Here is a 19,020-nt window from a genome sequence, read left to right as displayed (position 1 = left end):
CGCACCCTTAGTCTAGTTTTCAAATGAATTCTATTATCCGTAGTATCGTAATATGACGGAGAATAGAATTTGTGTCAATTGAAATCGTCTAGGGGTGCGTTTATTCGACACTTTTTTACCCTAGAATCATGATTAGAATCATGATTCAAATCACGATTCTGCAGAATCACGATTGCGTTTAGTCGAAAGTGGAAATAAACGTCTTTCAAATCACAAACATGAAACACGGAAAAAGGGGCGTTTGGAAAGACGTTTCTGTAGAATCACGAACGAAAAGGGTCGTATAAACGATATCGTGATTTGAATCATGATTCTATGACGTCATTGTGTCGTGCTTCTTCCGGGTTCGACTCAAAGGCGCGCGCTGTGTTTCGTGCAGGTTAATTTTCGTGTAGCAGATTGCCAGTGTACTAGTACCGGTATATGCCAATTGTCATGTGCATTTAGGAATTATCATTCTGTGTATTGTACCCCGGGGTTGTACTGTAGCGTCATTTGTATATTTCACTCAGGGTGACCAGATTTCACAAAATGAAATACGGGACAATTGACAAACGAAGATCAACAAAGATTCTGAGAATCCATAGTATAATTATAAGACTTTTGAAAAAAATATAAAGAATTAGAAGGGAAGGTGAACGAAAGAATGAAGGAGAGAAAGAAAAGAGATGATTGGGAAGGAAAGAAAATAAAGGAAAACAGAAAAAATAACAGAAAGTTAGAATAAAAGGATGAAAGAAATAATAAAAGAGATAAAAAAAAGGTTTCCGTCATTCTTTGAAATGAATATAGAAAGAAAGAAAGGAAGGAAGGGAAGATTAATAAATGTCTCGCAAAATAAAGGAGATAATTAAAGGGGAAAGGTGAGAAAAAGAAGGAGGAAAGAAAGAATGAAGGAAATAAACATGTTTCCTTCATTCTTTGAAAGAAAGAAACAAAAGAAAGAAAATAAAAATAAGGGAAAAGAATAAGAAGGGAAAAATGAAGAAAGGAATAAAGAATGGAAGGGAAGAATGAAGGGGAAGAGAACGAAAAAATAGAAAATAATGGAAGGAGAGAAAGAACGAAAAGAAACAGGAGACGAAGAGAGAAGGAAGCCAAGGTAATTATAAGGAAAGAAAGAATGAAGGAAATAAAAAAGTATATTGGATAAAGAAGGAAAGAAAGAAAAATGAACAGAGAGAGAGAGAAAAGAAAATGTCGAGGAAAGAAAGATAGGAAATAAAGATAGATGGAACAAAAAAGGGCAAGCAGAAAGGATAGGGTATATATAAAATAAAGAAAAGGGAAAAGTTCAAACTTCAAGTAAACAAAAAATCCAATCATCTAATAAAAATTTTATTTTAACTTTATTTGGTGTTTTTTTAAATGTATTTTTAAAATTTTAAACATAAAATGTTTTAGAAATGAATAAAATTTCAAAGTGAAACATATTGTCAAACTTAAAAATTAGATGAAACATCGCGGCATCGTGCACACCAAGACTCAAAACGAAAGCTGAAACAACTAGATCTATGAAAAGTCAATAACATTTTCCTCCGATTACATCTCCAAATCATTAAACTGAGAATCCATAAGAATTTCCCGCCGATTTTGTGATTATTTTGGTGGAAAAACTGTTTATCATGTGAGGTGTTTGCACCATTGAGAATTTGCTTCGATCATCCATGCCTAGCTAGTAGCCTGCCACACACAGGCAGGAGGCCAGTTCGTTTGCAATGTATTAGCAAGAAATCATCGCAGAACTTGCAAAAGTTTACAGTTATCGATTTAATTGTTGTCCCTGCTTCGTCAGCTGTTGGTTATTTAATGAAAATTCGTCACTTTTAAATGTATTAACTACATTTTGTTCAATATTCTGAAATACGGGACAATCCCGGGAAATACGGGCGTCTGGTCACCTGATTTCACTGTTTTCATCAATCATGTCTTCAAGTTCCAAAGGCACAAATTGGACTGACGACGCACTCAGGGCTCTGCTTGTGCTTTGGGCTCAGCCTGAAGCACAAGCATCCCTTACCGGGATTCACAGAAATATAAGACGATCTACGAGTCCCTTTCAGCGGCGCTTGCGAGGGAGGGATTTCAACGGAGATGTGGCACCGCCTGTCGAGACAAAATTAACAGAATTCGTGCCCAGTACTACGGCTACCGAACACCATTTTTGATGAACCGACAAGATTGAATACAAGTAAACAAAAACAATACGAGGTACAATACACGGAATTCTGGAAGTAAAAGATTTATTTTTCGGAAGCCGAGTTGCACTTGCACAAACGATCGCGCGTTAGCTCCGGTGGCAGCAAAAATCTAGCAGCCGACGTGAAGTTAGAAACACGCGCGAAAATGTTGACCTATACTTCCTGGGTCAAACTGCGCACTGTGATGCGCACTGGATCGGCCCGAATTCAGGGTGAAACAGCGTTAGAAAGATGGTCGTATAAACGCTGATTCTGTCGGATCGTGATTCATGTTGCTGTTTTGAATCATGATTCAAATCGTGATTCCAATCATGATTCTGGGTTGAGGTCGCATAAACGCAGCCTAGAACTACTACGAAAAACTTTACGAATGACCGGTGATTGTTTCCGGCCCGGCTAAGATGTACCAGTCGTACGTACACAGTCGCTCGTAACTTACGAATAGCTTTATGAAACACCCGTTGCATAAAATGACTATTATGATATCTTTATCATCCAATGGTAACTACCATAGGAACAATGATCAACAACCAATCAAAATCAAGATTCCATGCAAGTTACCATTGCATGGAAAAGTTACCATAAAAAAGTTACCATAATGGAAAAAGTTACCATAATGGTAATATGCAACGAGTCCATGGTGTGATCGGTGTGAATTAATGTCGTGTTAAACGGCCAACTTTAGGATCAGAGTTATGAAACAGACCCCGAGTGATGTGACATGATAGCGATATCAAAAGATAGGGCTTAACTTTAGGATCGATTTTATGAAAAAGACCACTGTATCGATAGCCTCGGCATTGTCGATTTTATGTACCACCGCGACCTGATTCAACATCGGGTATGTTCAGAGAGAGGAAGTTATCAATTTATTCATAACATCTCACATTTCCGTTGGATTAATGTCCACGGACCTATTTCAATAATAAAAATACACGTCTCGTGTAAATGTGTGTCTCTGTAGCAGTTAGGGAGAAATTATTTTCAGACGCAGACCGAAAGAAAATCTGAAAGGTCGATCAACCCTAAACTACATCTCAAGTTCTGTTGTATTGATGACATTTACCTTGTGATAGGTGTGATGATTGGGGATAGTGATGATGATGATTTGCCTAGCTAAAGTTATGAGCATCCTGACTGTGTATGAGTTCAATAACTCATTACCGTTACATAAGCATTATTTTTATCATTATGCTCATCGTCTCATCATCCTCGTCGTCTTCACCGTCATCATCAAATCTATCTTAGGAGAAAATTAGGACGGCGATAATAATTTGCAAAATAAAGAAGTATGAACATTACAAAAACACCGCACGGTGGCTTCAACATCCATCTTTTCAATCTATTGTGATTGGTGTGTGTGTGTGTGAGGGTGTGTGTGTGGCCAGTGTGTGTGTGTGTGTGTGAGGGTGTGTGTGTATGTGAGTAAATTGGTGTGTCTAACTGAAAGGTCAGCTTCTCAAATGCTTCAAAATTGCATGTCCTCGCTTCATTAATAGGATCGATAATACAATAAGTACCACATCACACCATCTCTACTCATGAATAGATGCGAGCGTGGTGAACACTTATCGATCACTTTCTCTCTAAACATGGTCGATTAACGAGATTTAATGTTCCTGTTGGAGAATGTACTTGTTCTTGACCGAATCCATTCGGCCGACGGAACCATGGTTAAAATCAGCTAATAATAACAAATATAACAATAAAATAATTTGGAGAAACTTCCGAGTTGTGATCCGATACCAAATTAAATTTAAAAAATGAAATAAATATGAGCTCACTTTCTTTTCAAACGAGTTATCATGTTTTAGTGCTAAAGGAACAATGAATGAAACATAGAAGATAATCAGTAAATTCACCATAGGACACCCCACTATGACACATCGTTATATCGAAATAATGAACACTTGAGTAACAATAACAACTGACATATGATTGTAAAAATCGCAAACATTATTTGTTTAAGGTTGAAACGACAATCAAATCAAACATGCACACAATCATCCCTGATTTATAATCATTGTAAAGCCATGATATAGAAAAGCATACTCAGCAAATCTACAACAATTAATGTGTTTCATCCTCTTTAAAATCCACTTACATCTCTGCTTCAGACATGTTGATCACATTTAACAAAGTACAATGTTTACCACAGTACAATATTTGCGGTCTACGATTACAAACAAACATGCATAATATATATCACAATCTTGCCCCAATCAATGTCTGTAGGCGGAATTTAATTCACAATGAATATATATCTTGGCGTGTCAGAAACTGTCCTAATAAATACAAACCCTTAAGTTATTTCATTTGTCAAAAATGTTAGCGTTAATTCCAGAAATAAACCAGCCTCACATGTCAAAACGATAATAGTTATCGAATCGTAATCGAATTACGATTTGTTATATCGAAGATTCTACGCTCTGAAGATTCATTGGTGACGTTTAAAATCCGAAATTTTGTTATTCCGAAAATGAAGTAAGGATCGATATTCTGAGGTTCATTGATAAATAAAAACAACGAAATAACATTCGCTATTCAGAAGGGCTCGACAGTCCGAAATGTACGGTTAGGTTCGCATAGTTTTTTTGACACAAATTTTTTGTCATTTTAGGACTATCGAACATTTGGAATAAGACGCTTTATTTAATTCTCGCATTAACAAATCTTCGAGACTTAACCCGTGGAATGTAGTCATTCTTAGGCTCATTAACGATCCAGTTTCCATTTTCATACTAACGAACATCTTGCTAAACGGCTTTAGGCCTGCACGGTTTGCATTTTTCGGAATAAAGAAATTTCGGATTTGACGAACGTTCCGGAAACGAATCTTCTGAACAACGAACGTGTACGTCAATAAACCCAAGGGAAATTTGGGATTTATTATTATTATTTCATTCGGCATAAAAACAAACATACCTCATTCGTTTGACAAAAATATATTTATACTTATACTTATATAGCTTTTTAAATGAAACCATGCTGCTCGCATTTGATTACTAATTACAAATTTGCAAAGACATTTTGCTTCTGTTGATGTTAAGCTTCTTCAATAGTTGGTTTAACTCTCTAAGTCCCCTTAGGATGGCTATTCCATAAAACTGTTCGTAAGAGCGACTTTAAGAACGACTGGTGATCCTTTTTTTGTGGTAAATGATATTCAACATTAAATGCTCATTGGTGATTATTTAGAGCGTAAGAAAGAATCACCAGTCTTTCTTAAAGTCACTCTAAACTTACGAACAGTTTTATGAAACAGCTCCCTAATATTTGTAACCTATGTCACTTCTCGTAGGGATGGTAACCCCCAAACCTCAAATTTACATGTCGTCGTATTTCACGCTGTATGGACTCACCTGCGAAAAGGGGACATGCTTTCCAGATGGTGATTGGTCCTTCGCCTCCATACTGACCGAAGGCTAACTCCAAGAACATGAGAGGCATACCGGCCAGAAACAGCATCAAAAAGTAGGGGATCAGGAATACACCTAGACAGAATAAGAAAACATATTAAGATAAGATTAAGATAAGGTACGGTGTGGAATATCACCAATTAATCATCTTTTTTTTCTCAATCAAATCATCCATAAATCTAATAAAGGAAAGAAACCAAGTATAGCACAGGAAAACATAACAAATCCGAAAATCTACTTGAGTGCTTTAGGAAGTAGAATAAAAACAAATTGCTTATGTTTAAAGGCAATAAATCCACGTTTGAAAGGTTCAAGGGATCTTGAGTAATATAAAAGGTTAGTTTTCTTTTCCTCTGTGATTTCCTCTCGATTTCCAATTGCATGCTTTGTCCAAGCAAGATGTTGATTTACAAGTAACCACTCTCCACACATGGGTTGTTTCATAAAAAACTTCTTATAATATCAAGAAAAGTTTACAGCTTCTTGTTCTCTTCATTCATGTTTTTCGCAACATATTTCGATACAAGAGTTGCTAAAGCTGTTGAAAATGTATAATATTCAGTACTACAGTACCAAATAATTAAAATTTACACAAGGTCGTACAAGATTTTTCAAGAGTGATTTACTGATCCATTTTTTTTAACAGAGTAAACTTTACTCTGTTAAACCAATGGATCTCGTCGATAAAAACACCGAACGTGGGGACAAAATAGATCCGATATTACCGTCATCGAAAATTAAAGGGAGTGGAGTGCGCACCAAGCGAACCCGTGGATCTCTAAAAAAAAAACAGTCGAGTACTAGACTCAGGTTTTTTTTTTACTCGTGAAACAATTGAATACATTGATACATATCTGTTATTTTGTTTACCATTTTACTCTCTAGTGTTTTGAATTTTTTTCTTTTACTATTGAAACAAATTTGACATTGCGCAAAATAACCAAAGGCTAGAAAATTAATAAGAAGACTCTATATTTGTGCCCTTTTGTAATTTCGTAACTGGAATTCATAGATAATCCATAAAACATCGGAATATAGATAGCATTATTTCCCTCCCCGCGTAAAACAAAATTGTGTTGATTCTACTATTTATGAGGTCAAATGGGCAATTTATGGTCATTAAGCACTCTAAATATCACCAGCGTAGGGAGGTATCAAACGAATAACAAAACTGAAAATTCGAAGTACCTGAAAACGGTTGTGTGAATCTAAAGCTGGTATAAACTATGAATCTAAAATATTTCTGCAATGTTCACTTATAATCAGAAGTTATAGAATGCTCATTAATGAGTGCATTCACACTCTGAAAGTACACATGCTTACATAAGCTGGGTAAGAAAAGGATGAGAAGTAACACCGATGATTATGGCACAGCTAGTCGTATTCAATCACTTCATGTCCCAGTCAGAGCACTGTAGTTGATACTTTGATCCTAAACTGGGCATCGTTTTTGCATTGGGCATATATATATTTATATCTATTATTGTTTCCTATATCTACATGTAGTACTAGCAATCAATTTTAATTTAAAAATATGAAGTTAAACATGCCTGAAAGTGCTCGAATTCCTCGAAATGTTCCATAAAACAAAATTATATGCCTTCAACTGCTCGAAAAGAAAAATCATAAGCCCGACAAACATTTTACAAAAAATAAACATGACTTAAAATTGTCCGCAGGAAGAATGTTGTCAAGTAAATAAACTCAGTTTATATTTTGCTTTGTTTGGTTTATATCATAACTGAAACTTACCTCCCCCATGGGTATAACAGAGGTAAGGAAAGCGCCAGATATTTCCCAACCCAACGGCATAGCCGATACAGACCAGGAGGAAATCCAGCTTCTTTCCCCATCCTTCTCGGTCGGGAGCGGCCGCCTTCGGGTCTTTAACTCCGAGGTCTTTCCCGACATCGTTTGCTCCGCCTCCTGGCACTACTTTGTAGTCGCCCTGGAACAGGAAAATAAAACCAACGTGATCACGCATGATCTCGACAAGGAAACAGATTAACATATAATGGTGAGGGTAATTCTGGAAGATGTCAAGGTTTTGAATTCACGTTCGGCTATTAACATCGTGAAATATCGCATCTTTGAACAAACTTGACTTAATGTGGACCGTAATAAAATAGTTGAAATGTCGGGTGATATATTAAACTTGACAATATTATGTGGGTGGTATAAGGACCCTATTACGTTTCATATTATAACACTGATTTGACGTCATCATTCATTTTGACCACATTTATTATTTATTAATGATATTACAGATTGTTTGAAATATTGTTCATGTAATATTTTTGCTGACGATGTAGTTATATACTTCTCTCACAAAAGTGTTGACAAAGCCATAGATACACTACAAAATGATTTAATCTCACTTACCTCTTGGTACCATGATAATAAATTATGTATAAATATCGATAAGACCAAAGTAATGTCGTTAAGTCCAAGATCTTCTTTTCATATTAATATATTCATAGATAATAAGAAAATAGAACAGGTGAATAATATTCGATATCTTGGAGTAACGATCGATAATAAGTTAAATTGGAATTTTCATGTTCAAAATCTTGCCAAGTTACTTGCAAAAAAACTTTTTGCTCTGCGCAAAATGAGCTTTTATTTGGATTTGAATGCTTTGAATCTAATATATCAAACAATTATTCAACCCAACTTTGACTATTCATGCTCAGTATGGGGTAATTGCTCAGCGAAAAATAAACAGATACTTACACGGTTACAAAAAAGAGCTGCAAGGATCGTATAAAAAAAATTTGATTATGAAAATTCAAATGGTCTAGATCTAATTAAGTCATTGAAATGGCAAACTTTTGAACAAAGAAGGGATTATTTCTTAGCATTACTGATGTATAAATGTATTCATGGATTTGCTCCCACTAGAATGTGCAATAATATTGAAATGACCTTTGATAGACATGGTTTTAATACAAGATCTGCCGATTCTCTTAATGTAATCATGCCAAAACCTAATCTAGAATGTTTCAAACATGGTTTTGTGTATACGGGAGGTAAACTTTGGAACACCTTGCCATACGCCACAAAAACTTCAACATCTGTACTATCTTTTAAACATTTGTATAAGAAAGCATTTTTTCACTAAGTGTTGCCTTATGTGTATTTTTACCAATGTAAACGTCCAGCTGCATTTATTTTTAGTCTCTTTTAAACCTTTTGTGCAATCATTTATATTGAGTGGGGACCTGGACATTGCAAGCTTCGTTTTCTTTTTACAATCAGTGAATGAGTCGTGTGTGGATTGTTTTTATTCATGTGTATGTGTTGTAGCAGGGTGATCTGTCTACCATGATTGTTTGAGAGTTTATGAATTAATCTGGGTGGGACTGACTGATTGTGATTAATTGTGGGTGAATGTGTTTTGGGTGATAGGATGGATGGATGGGTGCGTAGTGTGTAGGCTTACTCTTTAAATGGATCACGAGGTTTGCAAACGGTTCCTGGTTCCTCTTTTCTTTCTCATTTTAACTTGTAAATACTGATTCTCAATAAAATTGCGTAATACGAACTGCCATAGTCATTCTTTTTTTTTTAGCTTATTATATGCAGCTGGTCGTATTCTTATATCAGCTTTGAATTTTGATGTAACTTTTTAACCTTTTCAGGACATTGATGTAAAACAGTGTTTTTATACTGATCTTGTGTTTTCCTGAATACATATATTTCAATAAAATAAAAATAAAATAAATAAATTATATAACAATATTGTCTCAGCACAATATTTTGTATATTGGTATAAGCAGCTCACAATGAAGCAAATATTGTTTCGAAGGGATGTATTGATATTTTAAATGCCTTTCCACTACCACTGTGGATATCAATAAAATGGTGTAATTCAACCGGAGATAAATGAGAAGGGGTTGAAACTATATCTTACCTTTCCACTCATGGCGGAGATCGCTTCGCTAGAAGTTAAAACTTTGGGTGTTAAGACTTGATCTTCAAGCTTCCTCGTTCTGAAATGATAAGAAAACAAAGGTTCAGATAACACAATCCTGATCATACCAGTATGATTATGGGTCAGCGGATAAGTCCTTCCCGAGACTGCAAACCAGGTCCAGGGTTCAAATCTCTCATTGAGAGCTGAATGTTTTCGAACGTAGTGAATTTGAAATTTCGCCAGGGATCGGAAAACGTTGCAAGAAAATGGAAAAACAGTTTCACTTTTCAATTATACTTTTGACACTTCACGAACTATCTTGCAACCGTTATACGAACATTTACAACCCTTTCACGAACTCGGGCGACGAAATCCGGGGTTCGTCTAATAATTGTGTTTGCGACTGCTTTTCAGCCAAAGTCGTCATCATAAAGCCAATAACTGGTAGTTATGCCAATTGAAATTATTCACATCTCTCGTGACTAAATACACTTCCATTTTCACAGTCTAAGGAAGATGAAAGGAACTAAAATATGTTTAGATTTCATGGCCATATGAAGCTGGAGGGGGGAGGTGCTTCAGCACCCCGGGGGGGGGGCACTCGACCAAAAAAGTGGTGGGGGTGTGCCGCGGGCGAGACAAAAAACGGGGCCTTGGAGCGGGCTTATACTCTAAAAAGGAGGGTCCTCGGAACGGGCTTCGGAACGACAAATGTTTGTGAAAACGGGGGTCCTTGGAACGGATCGCCAGCGTGTGAGTGCGTATGCATCTCTATGGAACGGTCATGCGTGCATGATGCAGCTAGCGCGGCCTCCGCCGGGGAGCTCTGCGGCCGCTTTTCACCAAAATTGCAGCTCATTCAATGCGATCGGAGCGGCGTAACGAAAAATATGCGAAGCTTTGGAGCGGATTTCTCTCTTCTTTTTTCTCGATAAGAATAAAATGCTATGCCTTGGAGCGGCTTTCTTTGTTCTTTTTCTCAACAAGGCAAAAATGCTATGCCTTGGAACGGAAATTTGAGTGCGAAAATGGGGGTCCCCTCCGCGGCACATACCCACTATGCATTATATACTGAGTGCCCCCCCCCCCCCGGGTTCAGCACCCCCAAGAATTTCCTAGGGTGCCGCAATCCGCAATCCTTACGACTGGTCCATTATCCGATTTTGAAACAAAACGCATTTTGCTAATTTTCTGAAAACTTAAATGAAAAGTTTCTTTTTATTTGAGATTCAAAATACCTGAAAGAATATTAATACAACAATGTTGGATTATTGCAAGCCTTTATTTTGGAGTAAAGGTCAATTGAGTTAAAAATCGTAGCCAATCGTACTATTGCTATGACGTCATTACTAGATATTAAATTTGCTTTTATTCCAATGAGAATGATAGCATCGCAAATTATGTATTCGTACGATGATTTAGAACATAACATTACCATGTCTCAATATTAGCATTAAATTATACGTTTTATTTCAAATTCCGGTAGCAGACCAATCATACGGAGCGCACCTCTCGGACAAAAATACCAAATAGACCAGTTCGTAGTTACTTCATGGACAATTTTGGTCAAATGACCTTTCATTTCTTTCATTATGATAGGCAGATTTCAAAGCAAGATATTACGTAAGCTTGCCTTACATAGCAGGCGGGATAACAGGATGAAGAGATTGAATAGACCAGGTGCCTAGAATAGCACACCAATGAACACTTTATGAAGCTATTTGTTGCATTCCTACTTTGGATGCAGATCATAGCATGTTGCACAATGTACTTGGCAAACTGTGAAATACCAGTCGTTCGTGGACGCATTACTGTTTTTTGTGGATGTAAATGAAAACTACAATTCAAAAGAATATGTGAATAATCAAGACATCAAAGTTGGTGCTTATCTCATTAAATTTTAAACCACCATGTCGCTTTAGTACAAATGACCTTCCTCTGATCATGCGTAGAATATTTTGATCATGCTCAGAAAGGAACTACGAACTGGCTTATTCGCCACGATTTATGGAAACAATGGCCCACAATTTTACACGACCTATATCTATTACTAATTTCAGCTCGTTTTACTTATCATTACAAAAGCTCGTGATCAAGACAACAGCTCTTTGAAGCTGATCAAACCAAGGATTCCATTGAAATTCTCATAAATGAAAACTGTCAGTGATGACGGTTGACAAATTTCATGAAACGACCAGAACCACTCTTGTATAGACCGGTTCGTCGTTACTTCATGGAAAATTTCGGTCAAAATGACCTTTCATTTCTTTCATTGTGATAGGCAGATTTTAAAGCAAGACAGTACTACGTAAGCATGCCTTACATAGCAGGATGAAGAAATTGAATAGACCAGGTGACTAGAATAGCACATCAATGAACACTATATGAAGGTATTTATTGCATTTCTACTTTGATATTCATGTTGTACAATGTACTTGGCAAACTGTGAAATACCAGTCGTTCATGCATGGACGCATTGTTGTTTTTGTGGATGTAAATGACAAACACAATATTCAAAAGAATATATGAATAATCAAGACATCAAAGTTGGTGCTTATCATTAAATTTTAAACCACTTTTAAACCACTTTAAACCACAGGTCGCTTTAGTACCAATGACCTTCCACTGATCATGCGCAGAGTACGAACAGGCTTATTCCTGTCTTCGCTTTATAAAAAGCGAACGACAGGATCCTAGTCACACTTATTGGATGGACTATACAAACGTCCTACTCACATTTTTTAGAAAGTGACAGAAAGGCTAAATACTATGTCTGATTGATGTAGGCCTACATGTAAGCCTATAACACGTTATACCTTGGTCACATATGCTCTACGGCGGCCGTAGATACATGAATTCGAGAGATTTCTGCGGCGGCCGCAGAAAATCTGCGGTGGCCGCAGGGTCGACGTACGGCGGATTCCTACTTTTTACAGGCCGTAGGGGTGGCCGTAGAATTTTAACTCGGAGTTATAACATTTTTTTTCTTTTCTACGCTCGCCGTAGAAATTAGACTAGCCGTAGGCATGGCGTAGAACGGTCTACGGCGGCCGTACGTTGAGCGTACGGTGGCCGTGCGGCTGACCTCGTGTTTTTCTTTCCTCCTTTCCCCTTCTCCTATTGTGTTATCTGCTCGGAAGCCACCAGGCGCATATTCAGAATTTTGCACCTCGGGGGCCCGCCCTATAATTTTGGCCCATATGCATGTGTACTTTTCGGAAAAAAATGGTGACCCCTCCTCGTCAGGCAAACAGGTGCCTTAAATGCATGTTGAACTATCTTATTTCATAATCACATGAAAAGGACGACAACTGCAGACAACTTTTTAATTATGACTTAATAAAAAGCAAACTATCCATGAATATGATATACTGTAATACCACTTAAAAAAAAACAAATGTGACCAGGAAGCACAGATATTGCCCTTTCACTAGCGGCTAACTTGGGTAAAATATCATGGGGAGTTAAATGCTGATTTTTGTTGTTGTTTCCTAGGGTGTAGTTCTTACTTAAGACTAACGTGTTTATTAACATCTTAACTTTATTCATACAAACAAGTTAACATGGTTATAGGTCCAAATAAATAATGCGAACGCGATTTTTGATAGCTTGTGTATAGACCTGAAAATAGAATATTCTGAGAAGTTTTGTAAGCATGAGCAGGATGGGTATCTATCTATCTGTCAGGGCGAGCTGATGATTGTCTATATTCCAAAATGACCCAAAGTTTGGAAATTCTAAGCATTATTGGTAATCATGATCAGGATAAGCACTTAAAAATTATTCGATTATATTCCGTTCCAAAACTAGACATTCTACGCAATTGAGGTAATCATTAGGTAATCATTAACATGATGTCATCTAACTAATCATTCGATGCGAGCGCGAATCACTACAAAGGTCGAATTGCCCCCCCCCCCTTCCTAGGTCGAACATATAATATTCAGATCAGTATCAAGCATTAATTTGGCGACCCCCTTCCTAAGTCGAACATCAATTTGGCGCCCCAGCACTTTTATTACTCCTCCCCTTTCCCCTTTTCTCTTCTCTCCTTTTCCCTTCTTGTTTCATTCTCTCTTTCTTTTCTCCCTTTTCTCTTTCTCTTATTTCCCCCTCCTTTTTATCTCCCTTTTCTTTCCCTTTCTTTCCTCCCTCTTTATGGCGCCCCCTTTTCGCCTACCCGAGGCCCAGGCCCCGAACCCAAACTCCCTCCCGCCCAGAATACGCGCATGGGAATGGTGCGACACTTTGAAAACTTTCTGAAATGAAATGTCTAATGTAAAATATCATGATGGTATTTCTCACTGTATAGTCCCCCTGCGGCCGCCGTGAGGGCGCCTTGCGGCCACCTTGCGTCTGCCGTAGTATTTGTCAAAAACCTACGGCCAGCGCAGGGTCGCCCTAGGGCGACCGTACGTCATGATTTCAAGGGCTACGTCAGCCGCAGATTTCTTTTCTCCATAAATTAAAAAATACGCCGTGCGGCGACCGTAACATATGTGACCGCTAGAGTAAGTGGCCGTGGAAATTCTGAGGCGACCGTAGAATTGCTACTCGCCGTAGAAATTTTAGAATCTACGGCGGCCGTAGCAAATGTGACCATGGTATTACATGGACTGTTTAATCCTAATTACGTAAACATATGCCCTAAAATCAAAGAAATATCAAGAGATCACAGTTCATTTTGTCTTTGCCAAAGAAACCTACAGGACAAACTTACTCTTTCTGAGTCAGCCCCTTGCTGGGACCGTGTCCCTTATCTTCCTGAGCAATAGCATATACAAGAAGTCCAGCATGGCCTCTGGGTAGGCCTATCTCCACTAAATCTTCCTTAGATGCCAAACTCAGACTCCTCATCGAATCGTACCCATGTCTCGACAACCGATTGCGACAATTCTCAAGGTCAACGCCAATTAGAAGGTCTTCGACCGACTTCGAGATATGTTGCTTCATTAACTGTGAATCTTTAGGTTTCTCTTCGTCGTCGATGTCAACGGGGATTTGGTTAACCTCTCCCATGTCGTCGTCTTCAGGGATAACCATATTTTCCCTATCGGTGGACACGACTACCGCCATTATGGAAAAGTGTTCAATAGACCTTGAGAATATCGTCCTTTGAAAATGTGATGTAACCCACTATAAAAGTCTTGGTCTCAGATCCCTCAATTTTTAACGATATACGTGAAGATTCCTTACAGGTCTAAATGACAACCGGTTAGGGCAGAGTGACGAAAGTGACGAAAACGATCATCAGAGATTATAACGTCTTTTTAAAGAATTATTCTTAAATTCTCAGGAAAGCAAAGGGAGTGTATCCAAAGACCATCAGAATTGATAATCCAGTGGTTACTTTGATACACTGGGACCTCCTCGTTCATGGCAGATTAATAAATACCCAGACGACTATAGCGTGAGAATATTTACCCTTCATTGTTCATTCTGTGCATTAGAACTCATTGGCCTGCATCAATTCATATTCCAAAGATTAAATATATCGTCATAACTATATTCTTCAAAGAATTCAAAGGTTTTCTTTCATCTTTGTAATTCCCCAAACAGGGCTACGGTAAGTTGGGTTTTCGGATATTTTAATACAAACAGAAGAAATTGGGTTGAAGGGCGGACGACCTAAATTTTTGTGCAAGTTTTTCATCTAAGCGGAAAGGAAATAATACCGCTTTCTTCTCAAAGTCGTCATCACAACCCTGCATTGAATAGGAGTTAAGAGTCAATACTCCGTCAACTGGTATATGTCAAATATAATACATATACCTATATGCATTTGTCATCTGTATAGAATCGTCTCTGTATCAGGATTTATTGATCTTTATGATCCAAGAGGAATATCTTTTAAAATACATTCTTTCGAAGTTTCAAAGGGTTTCTTTTCATCTCTTCAATTCCCCGCACAGATATTATTCATACCAAACCCACGGTAAATTGGGTATTGACCAAATCAATGCAAATAAAATATAGAAGCAGGGCGCATCAAAGCTTTCGCAAATAGGGGGGGGGGGGGTGATTTTTTTTCACACATACTTTCCCCGATCGGCCGCTCAAAGTTGATTTTAGTTTGTTTCTTTGAAGGGGTAGTCCCGAGAGTCACTTTTTTTTGTTATAAAACAATCGTTATAAAACAACATATGTATGTTTTTTTTCCAAGCCTTCCCTCACCTTATTTTATTCACTTGTCTTTCTCCTTTTTTTTTTCATCCGCCCTTTCCCCTTCTTTTTCTCCCCCCCCTTTTTGGTTTTACTCCGCCAAAGGGGGGGGGGCTTGATCCGTGTATGTAGAAGTAACATGATTTGGATTGATGACGCCAGTGGTTTGACTGAGCAGGCTCCAAACATGCAGAACGGAACATACCATCGCTCTCTTCTTGAATACTCCCATAAGATGATTGAAAAACATTTTGTTCCTATTGAGTGTGGTTTTCATGGCAAAATATGACTTTTAAAAAATGGCAAAAAGTCCACATTTCGTTGGAGTTTGTCGAGTCTTCAAAAATTCTCGATCAGTTCCCATGAATATCTCACGATTTTTTTTTTTGTGTGTGACAATTTCGTGTTAAGGCCCACCGTTGATTAATTACAGCAGTCGACATCCACGAACAATACGCAAACACAGTGCGAATAACCAGGGCCCTGGGAACGATTTTCTGGGTAGCGGTGCTGAAGTTGATTTGATATATAAAAAAAAGGGGGGGGGTCACTCAAAATTTGCAGGTCGTTTTGGTACCAGAAATTACAATTGCGCTATTTCCCGGTGGCCTCGTCTGGACTCGAACTTTCGAAAGATCCGATGTGCGGCAAAACCCGAAAGGTGCAAAGTTGTACCCTTTCAAATTTGGCGCATATATACAATTACCTCAAAAGGGTTCAAAATTGCAGCTTTCCGAGTATTTCTGCACATAGCACCTTTTCGCCAAGGATTGCATGGTTTTGCGCCACTTGTGCACCTTTGTTTTTAAGTGTGTACAATCAGAATTAACAATTTCACATTGTACATAATTGTCCTTGACAAAAGGATTCAAAGATCTAGGGCTAAACTTACTCTATCTGAGTCAGGCCCTTGCCGGGACCGTGTCCTTTATCTTCCTGAGCAATAGCATATACAAGAAGTCCAGCATGGCCTCTGGGTAGGCCTATCTCCACTAAATCTTCCTTAGATGCCAATCTCAAACTCCTCATCGAATCGTATCCATGTCTCGATAACCTATTACGACAATTCTCTAGGTCGGCACTAATCAGGAGATCTTCGACCGACTTAGAGATATGTGGCTTCATTGAGCTGGTGATCGACGGTGCGATCGAGACGTCGGGATACTGGGGTAAGACAGAGTCTGGTAAGGATGACGACACGCTGATGAGGTCAGATGCAGTGAGTCGAGACTTCCTCGACGGCGACACCCTGAGCCTCTCCTCGTCTTCGATGTCAATAGGGATTGGGTTGACCTCTCCCATAGCATCTTCAGAAAGATCAACATCATCCGTATCGGTTGATACGACTACCTCCATGCTGGAATTGATCATTGTGTTCAATTGCTCTTGTGGATACTATCCTTTGAAAAGAATGCCCTATAGTTAGCACAGTGCAGCAGAATTCCGAGTTACAGACCTCAAATCATTTATAGTAATGTTCCACAAAGCGAGCCGGCAAAAATCGTTAGCTATTTCAAAATGTATACACTATTTCAATTCACTATCAAAATGTAAACCTCTCATACTTTGGAACAGAACTATAGGGTGGAGAAATGGCAAGAAACTAGGCAAAGGGCTTGTTGACAGGTCTCCAACAGTCGACATTCCAAGTTGAGATTCCTTTTAGGTACAAACATCAACCAGATATCGCAAATTTGAAGTGGCAAAACTTCGAACTCTTTGTCACGAGTTAAATCAAAATCTCTGTGAAGAATTTGGAGACTAGCCCCAGATCATCACATCGTCCAGTGGTTACTTTGATGTAGTAGTTCTTTGATATCCTTACAGACAGATGAATAATAAATCGTACGAATTATATTCCTCGATACCTTCAATGCACCTCAAATCATGAAGATTTCAATCCAAATGACCTTTATTCTTGATGAAAAATCTTCCAAGCATTTCAAAAGTGTCATTTTCGTCCATACAATTCTCCTAGTTTTATAAATTGGGTTTGAGCCGTTTAATACAAACAGAAGTAACCGGGTATGGGAAGGACAATTCAAATTATTTGTCCGAGTACTCCACCTCCAACCTAGTAGAATGGAAATAATTTTCCCATCTGTTCTCAAAATCGTCATCATAACTTTAGTTGGATAGGAGTTAATAATAGTCAATACTCCATCATCTCTTTCTGCTGATGATACATAATCCTAGACTTTTTACCAGTCGCGATGTTCAATCTAACATCCTACTCTCGAGAGAGTCAATATAAGTTAATGCTCCGCGGAACTTTCCGTCTACTTTTAATTAATAAACGTTACAGTACACGCCTTACAGTGTATCTTTTGACGATTTAATTCTTCAGGAGATGATTCATAAATGGTGAACAGTAACCACAAAGGGTTTATTTTTAAGCGGGAAGTAATAAGTTAAAACGACTGTCTCGTTTATCATCAGAGTCTAAAGCCACGTTATACCATTGCCGTGTCAGTCGTGCTTGACGCAGAATAATGGTAATCAATATCATAGAGTACCCTTTAACATACTCCGAAATAATGGCATTGTTACGTAACACGCAGGCGGTAATTAAAATGCTAAATTATGTATCGGAAAGATAAATATTATACTGAAAGTATCTAATATGTAAGTAAGGAATATTTTGTAATTATTCAGAGTGACACTTAATGGAACATTTACCTATCATATTTTGCTTATCATGTCCTGTCTGTGTTCCCCTTTCACTTTTCGAGATGAAAATGATATTCTTGTTACGATAATAATATGAGTTCAAACAACTGACATAACAGCTTTGTTGTCATTTGTTCATTCCAATTACCTGTCACCATACAAACTTCCATACGTCAAGGGCCAGGAATAAACGCGTAAGAAAAGAGAACATTAATCATTTTAATATCTAAATAAGGCCTAAGGGTAAAGGCAAATTGTTACATTCAACAAAAGTGATGTTTCGCACCGTGCCCATTATTGACGAGCAAAATTAAAGCTTGTAATGAAGGCATACGCCTTTTAAAAATCGATATATCACATCTGTACAATAATTGAACAAAACTTTGATGGATATAGCACCAATAACGGTCTTTGGAGTTTATGTTCAATGAGTGATGGCGTGATTACGGGGGAGGGGGTACAGGGCATGGCTACCACTTTGGAGTTTGGACGTCTCTGCTATTCATAGGCCTACTATACGTGGAGACCCTTTCCTCAAACTAGGTGAAATAAATACACGTATTGTTTATCACATTTGCCTAGCTAATCTTTATTATCTGCGAAATGATAGCGTAATCAATCAATATATAAGATCCAAATCATCCAATCCAAG

The 19,020-nt window shown here is 37.9% G+C and overlaps 1 protein-coding gene across 3 annotated transcripts in view; it reads right to left on the bottom strand.

Moving 5' to 3' along the window:
* LOC121407665 (sodium- and chloride-dependent glycine transporter 1-like) overlaps nt 1-19,020 on the bottom strand; it is a 53,544-nt gene that overhangs the window by 15,190 nt on the left and 19,334 nt on the right. Inside the window, exons 1-4 of one of the 3 annotated variants that reach the window (XM_041598851.1) lie at nt 16,591-18,171; nt 9,534-9,612; nt 7,373-7,568; nt 5,564-5,695 (exon numbers count right to left, since the gene is read on the bottom strand). In XM_041598851.1, coding sequence (XP_041454785.1) covers nt 5,564-5,695; nt 7,373-7,568; nt 9,534-9,612; nt 16,591-17,069 — 886 coding nt within the window. In that variant the 5' untranslated portion in view covers nt 17,070-18,171. Of the gene's footprint in view, nt 1-5,563; nt 5,696-7,372; nt 7,569-9,533; nt 9,613-14,256; nt 15,495-16,590; nt 18,172-19,020 lie in introns of those variants that run through there. The other 2 variants (XM_041598857.1, XM_041598866.1) reach the window with 2 other exon arrangements.

This window comes from Lytechinus variegatus, chromosome 1 (genome assembly GCF_018143015.1).
Source record: "Lytechinus variegatus isolate NC3 chromosome 1, Lvar_3.0, whole genome shotgun sequence".
In the NCBI taxonomy this organism is placed as follows: Eukaryota; Metazoa; Echinodermata; class Echinoidea; order Temnopleuroida; family Toxopneustidae; genus Lytechinus; species Lytechinus variegatus.
The sequence above is the reverse complement of the archived record's forward strand: the minus strand, read 5'-3'. Positions and strand labels throughout refer to the sequence as shown.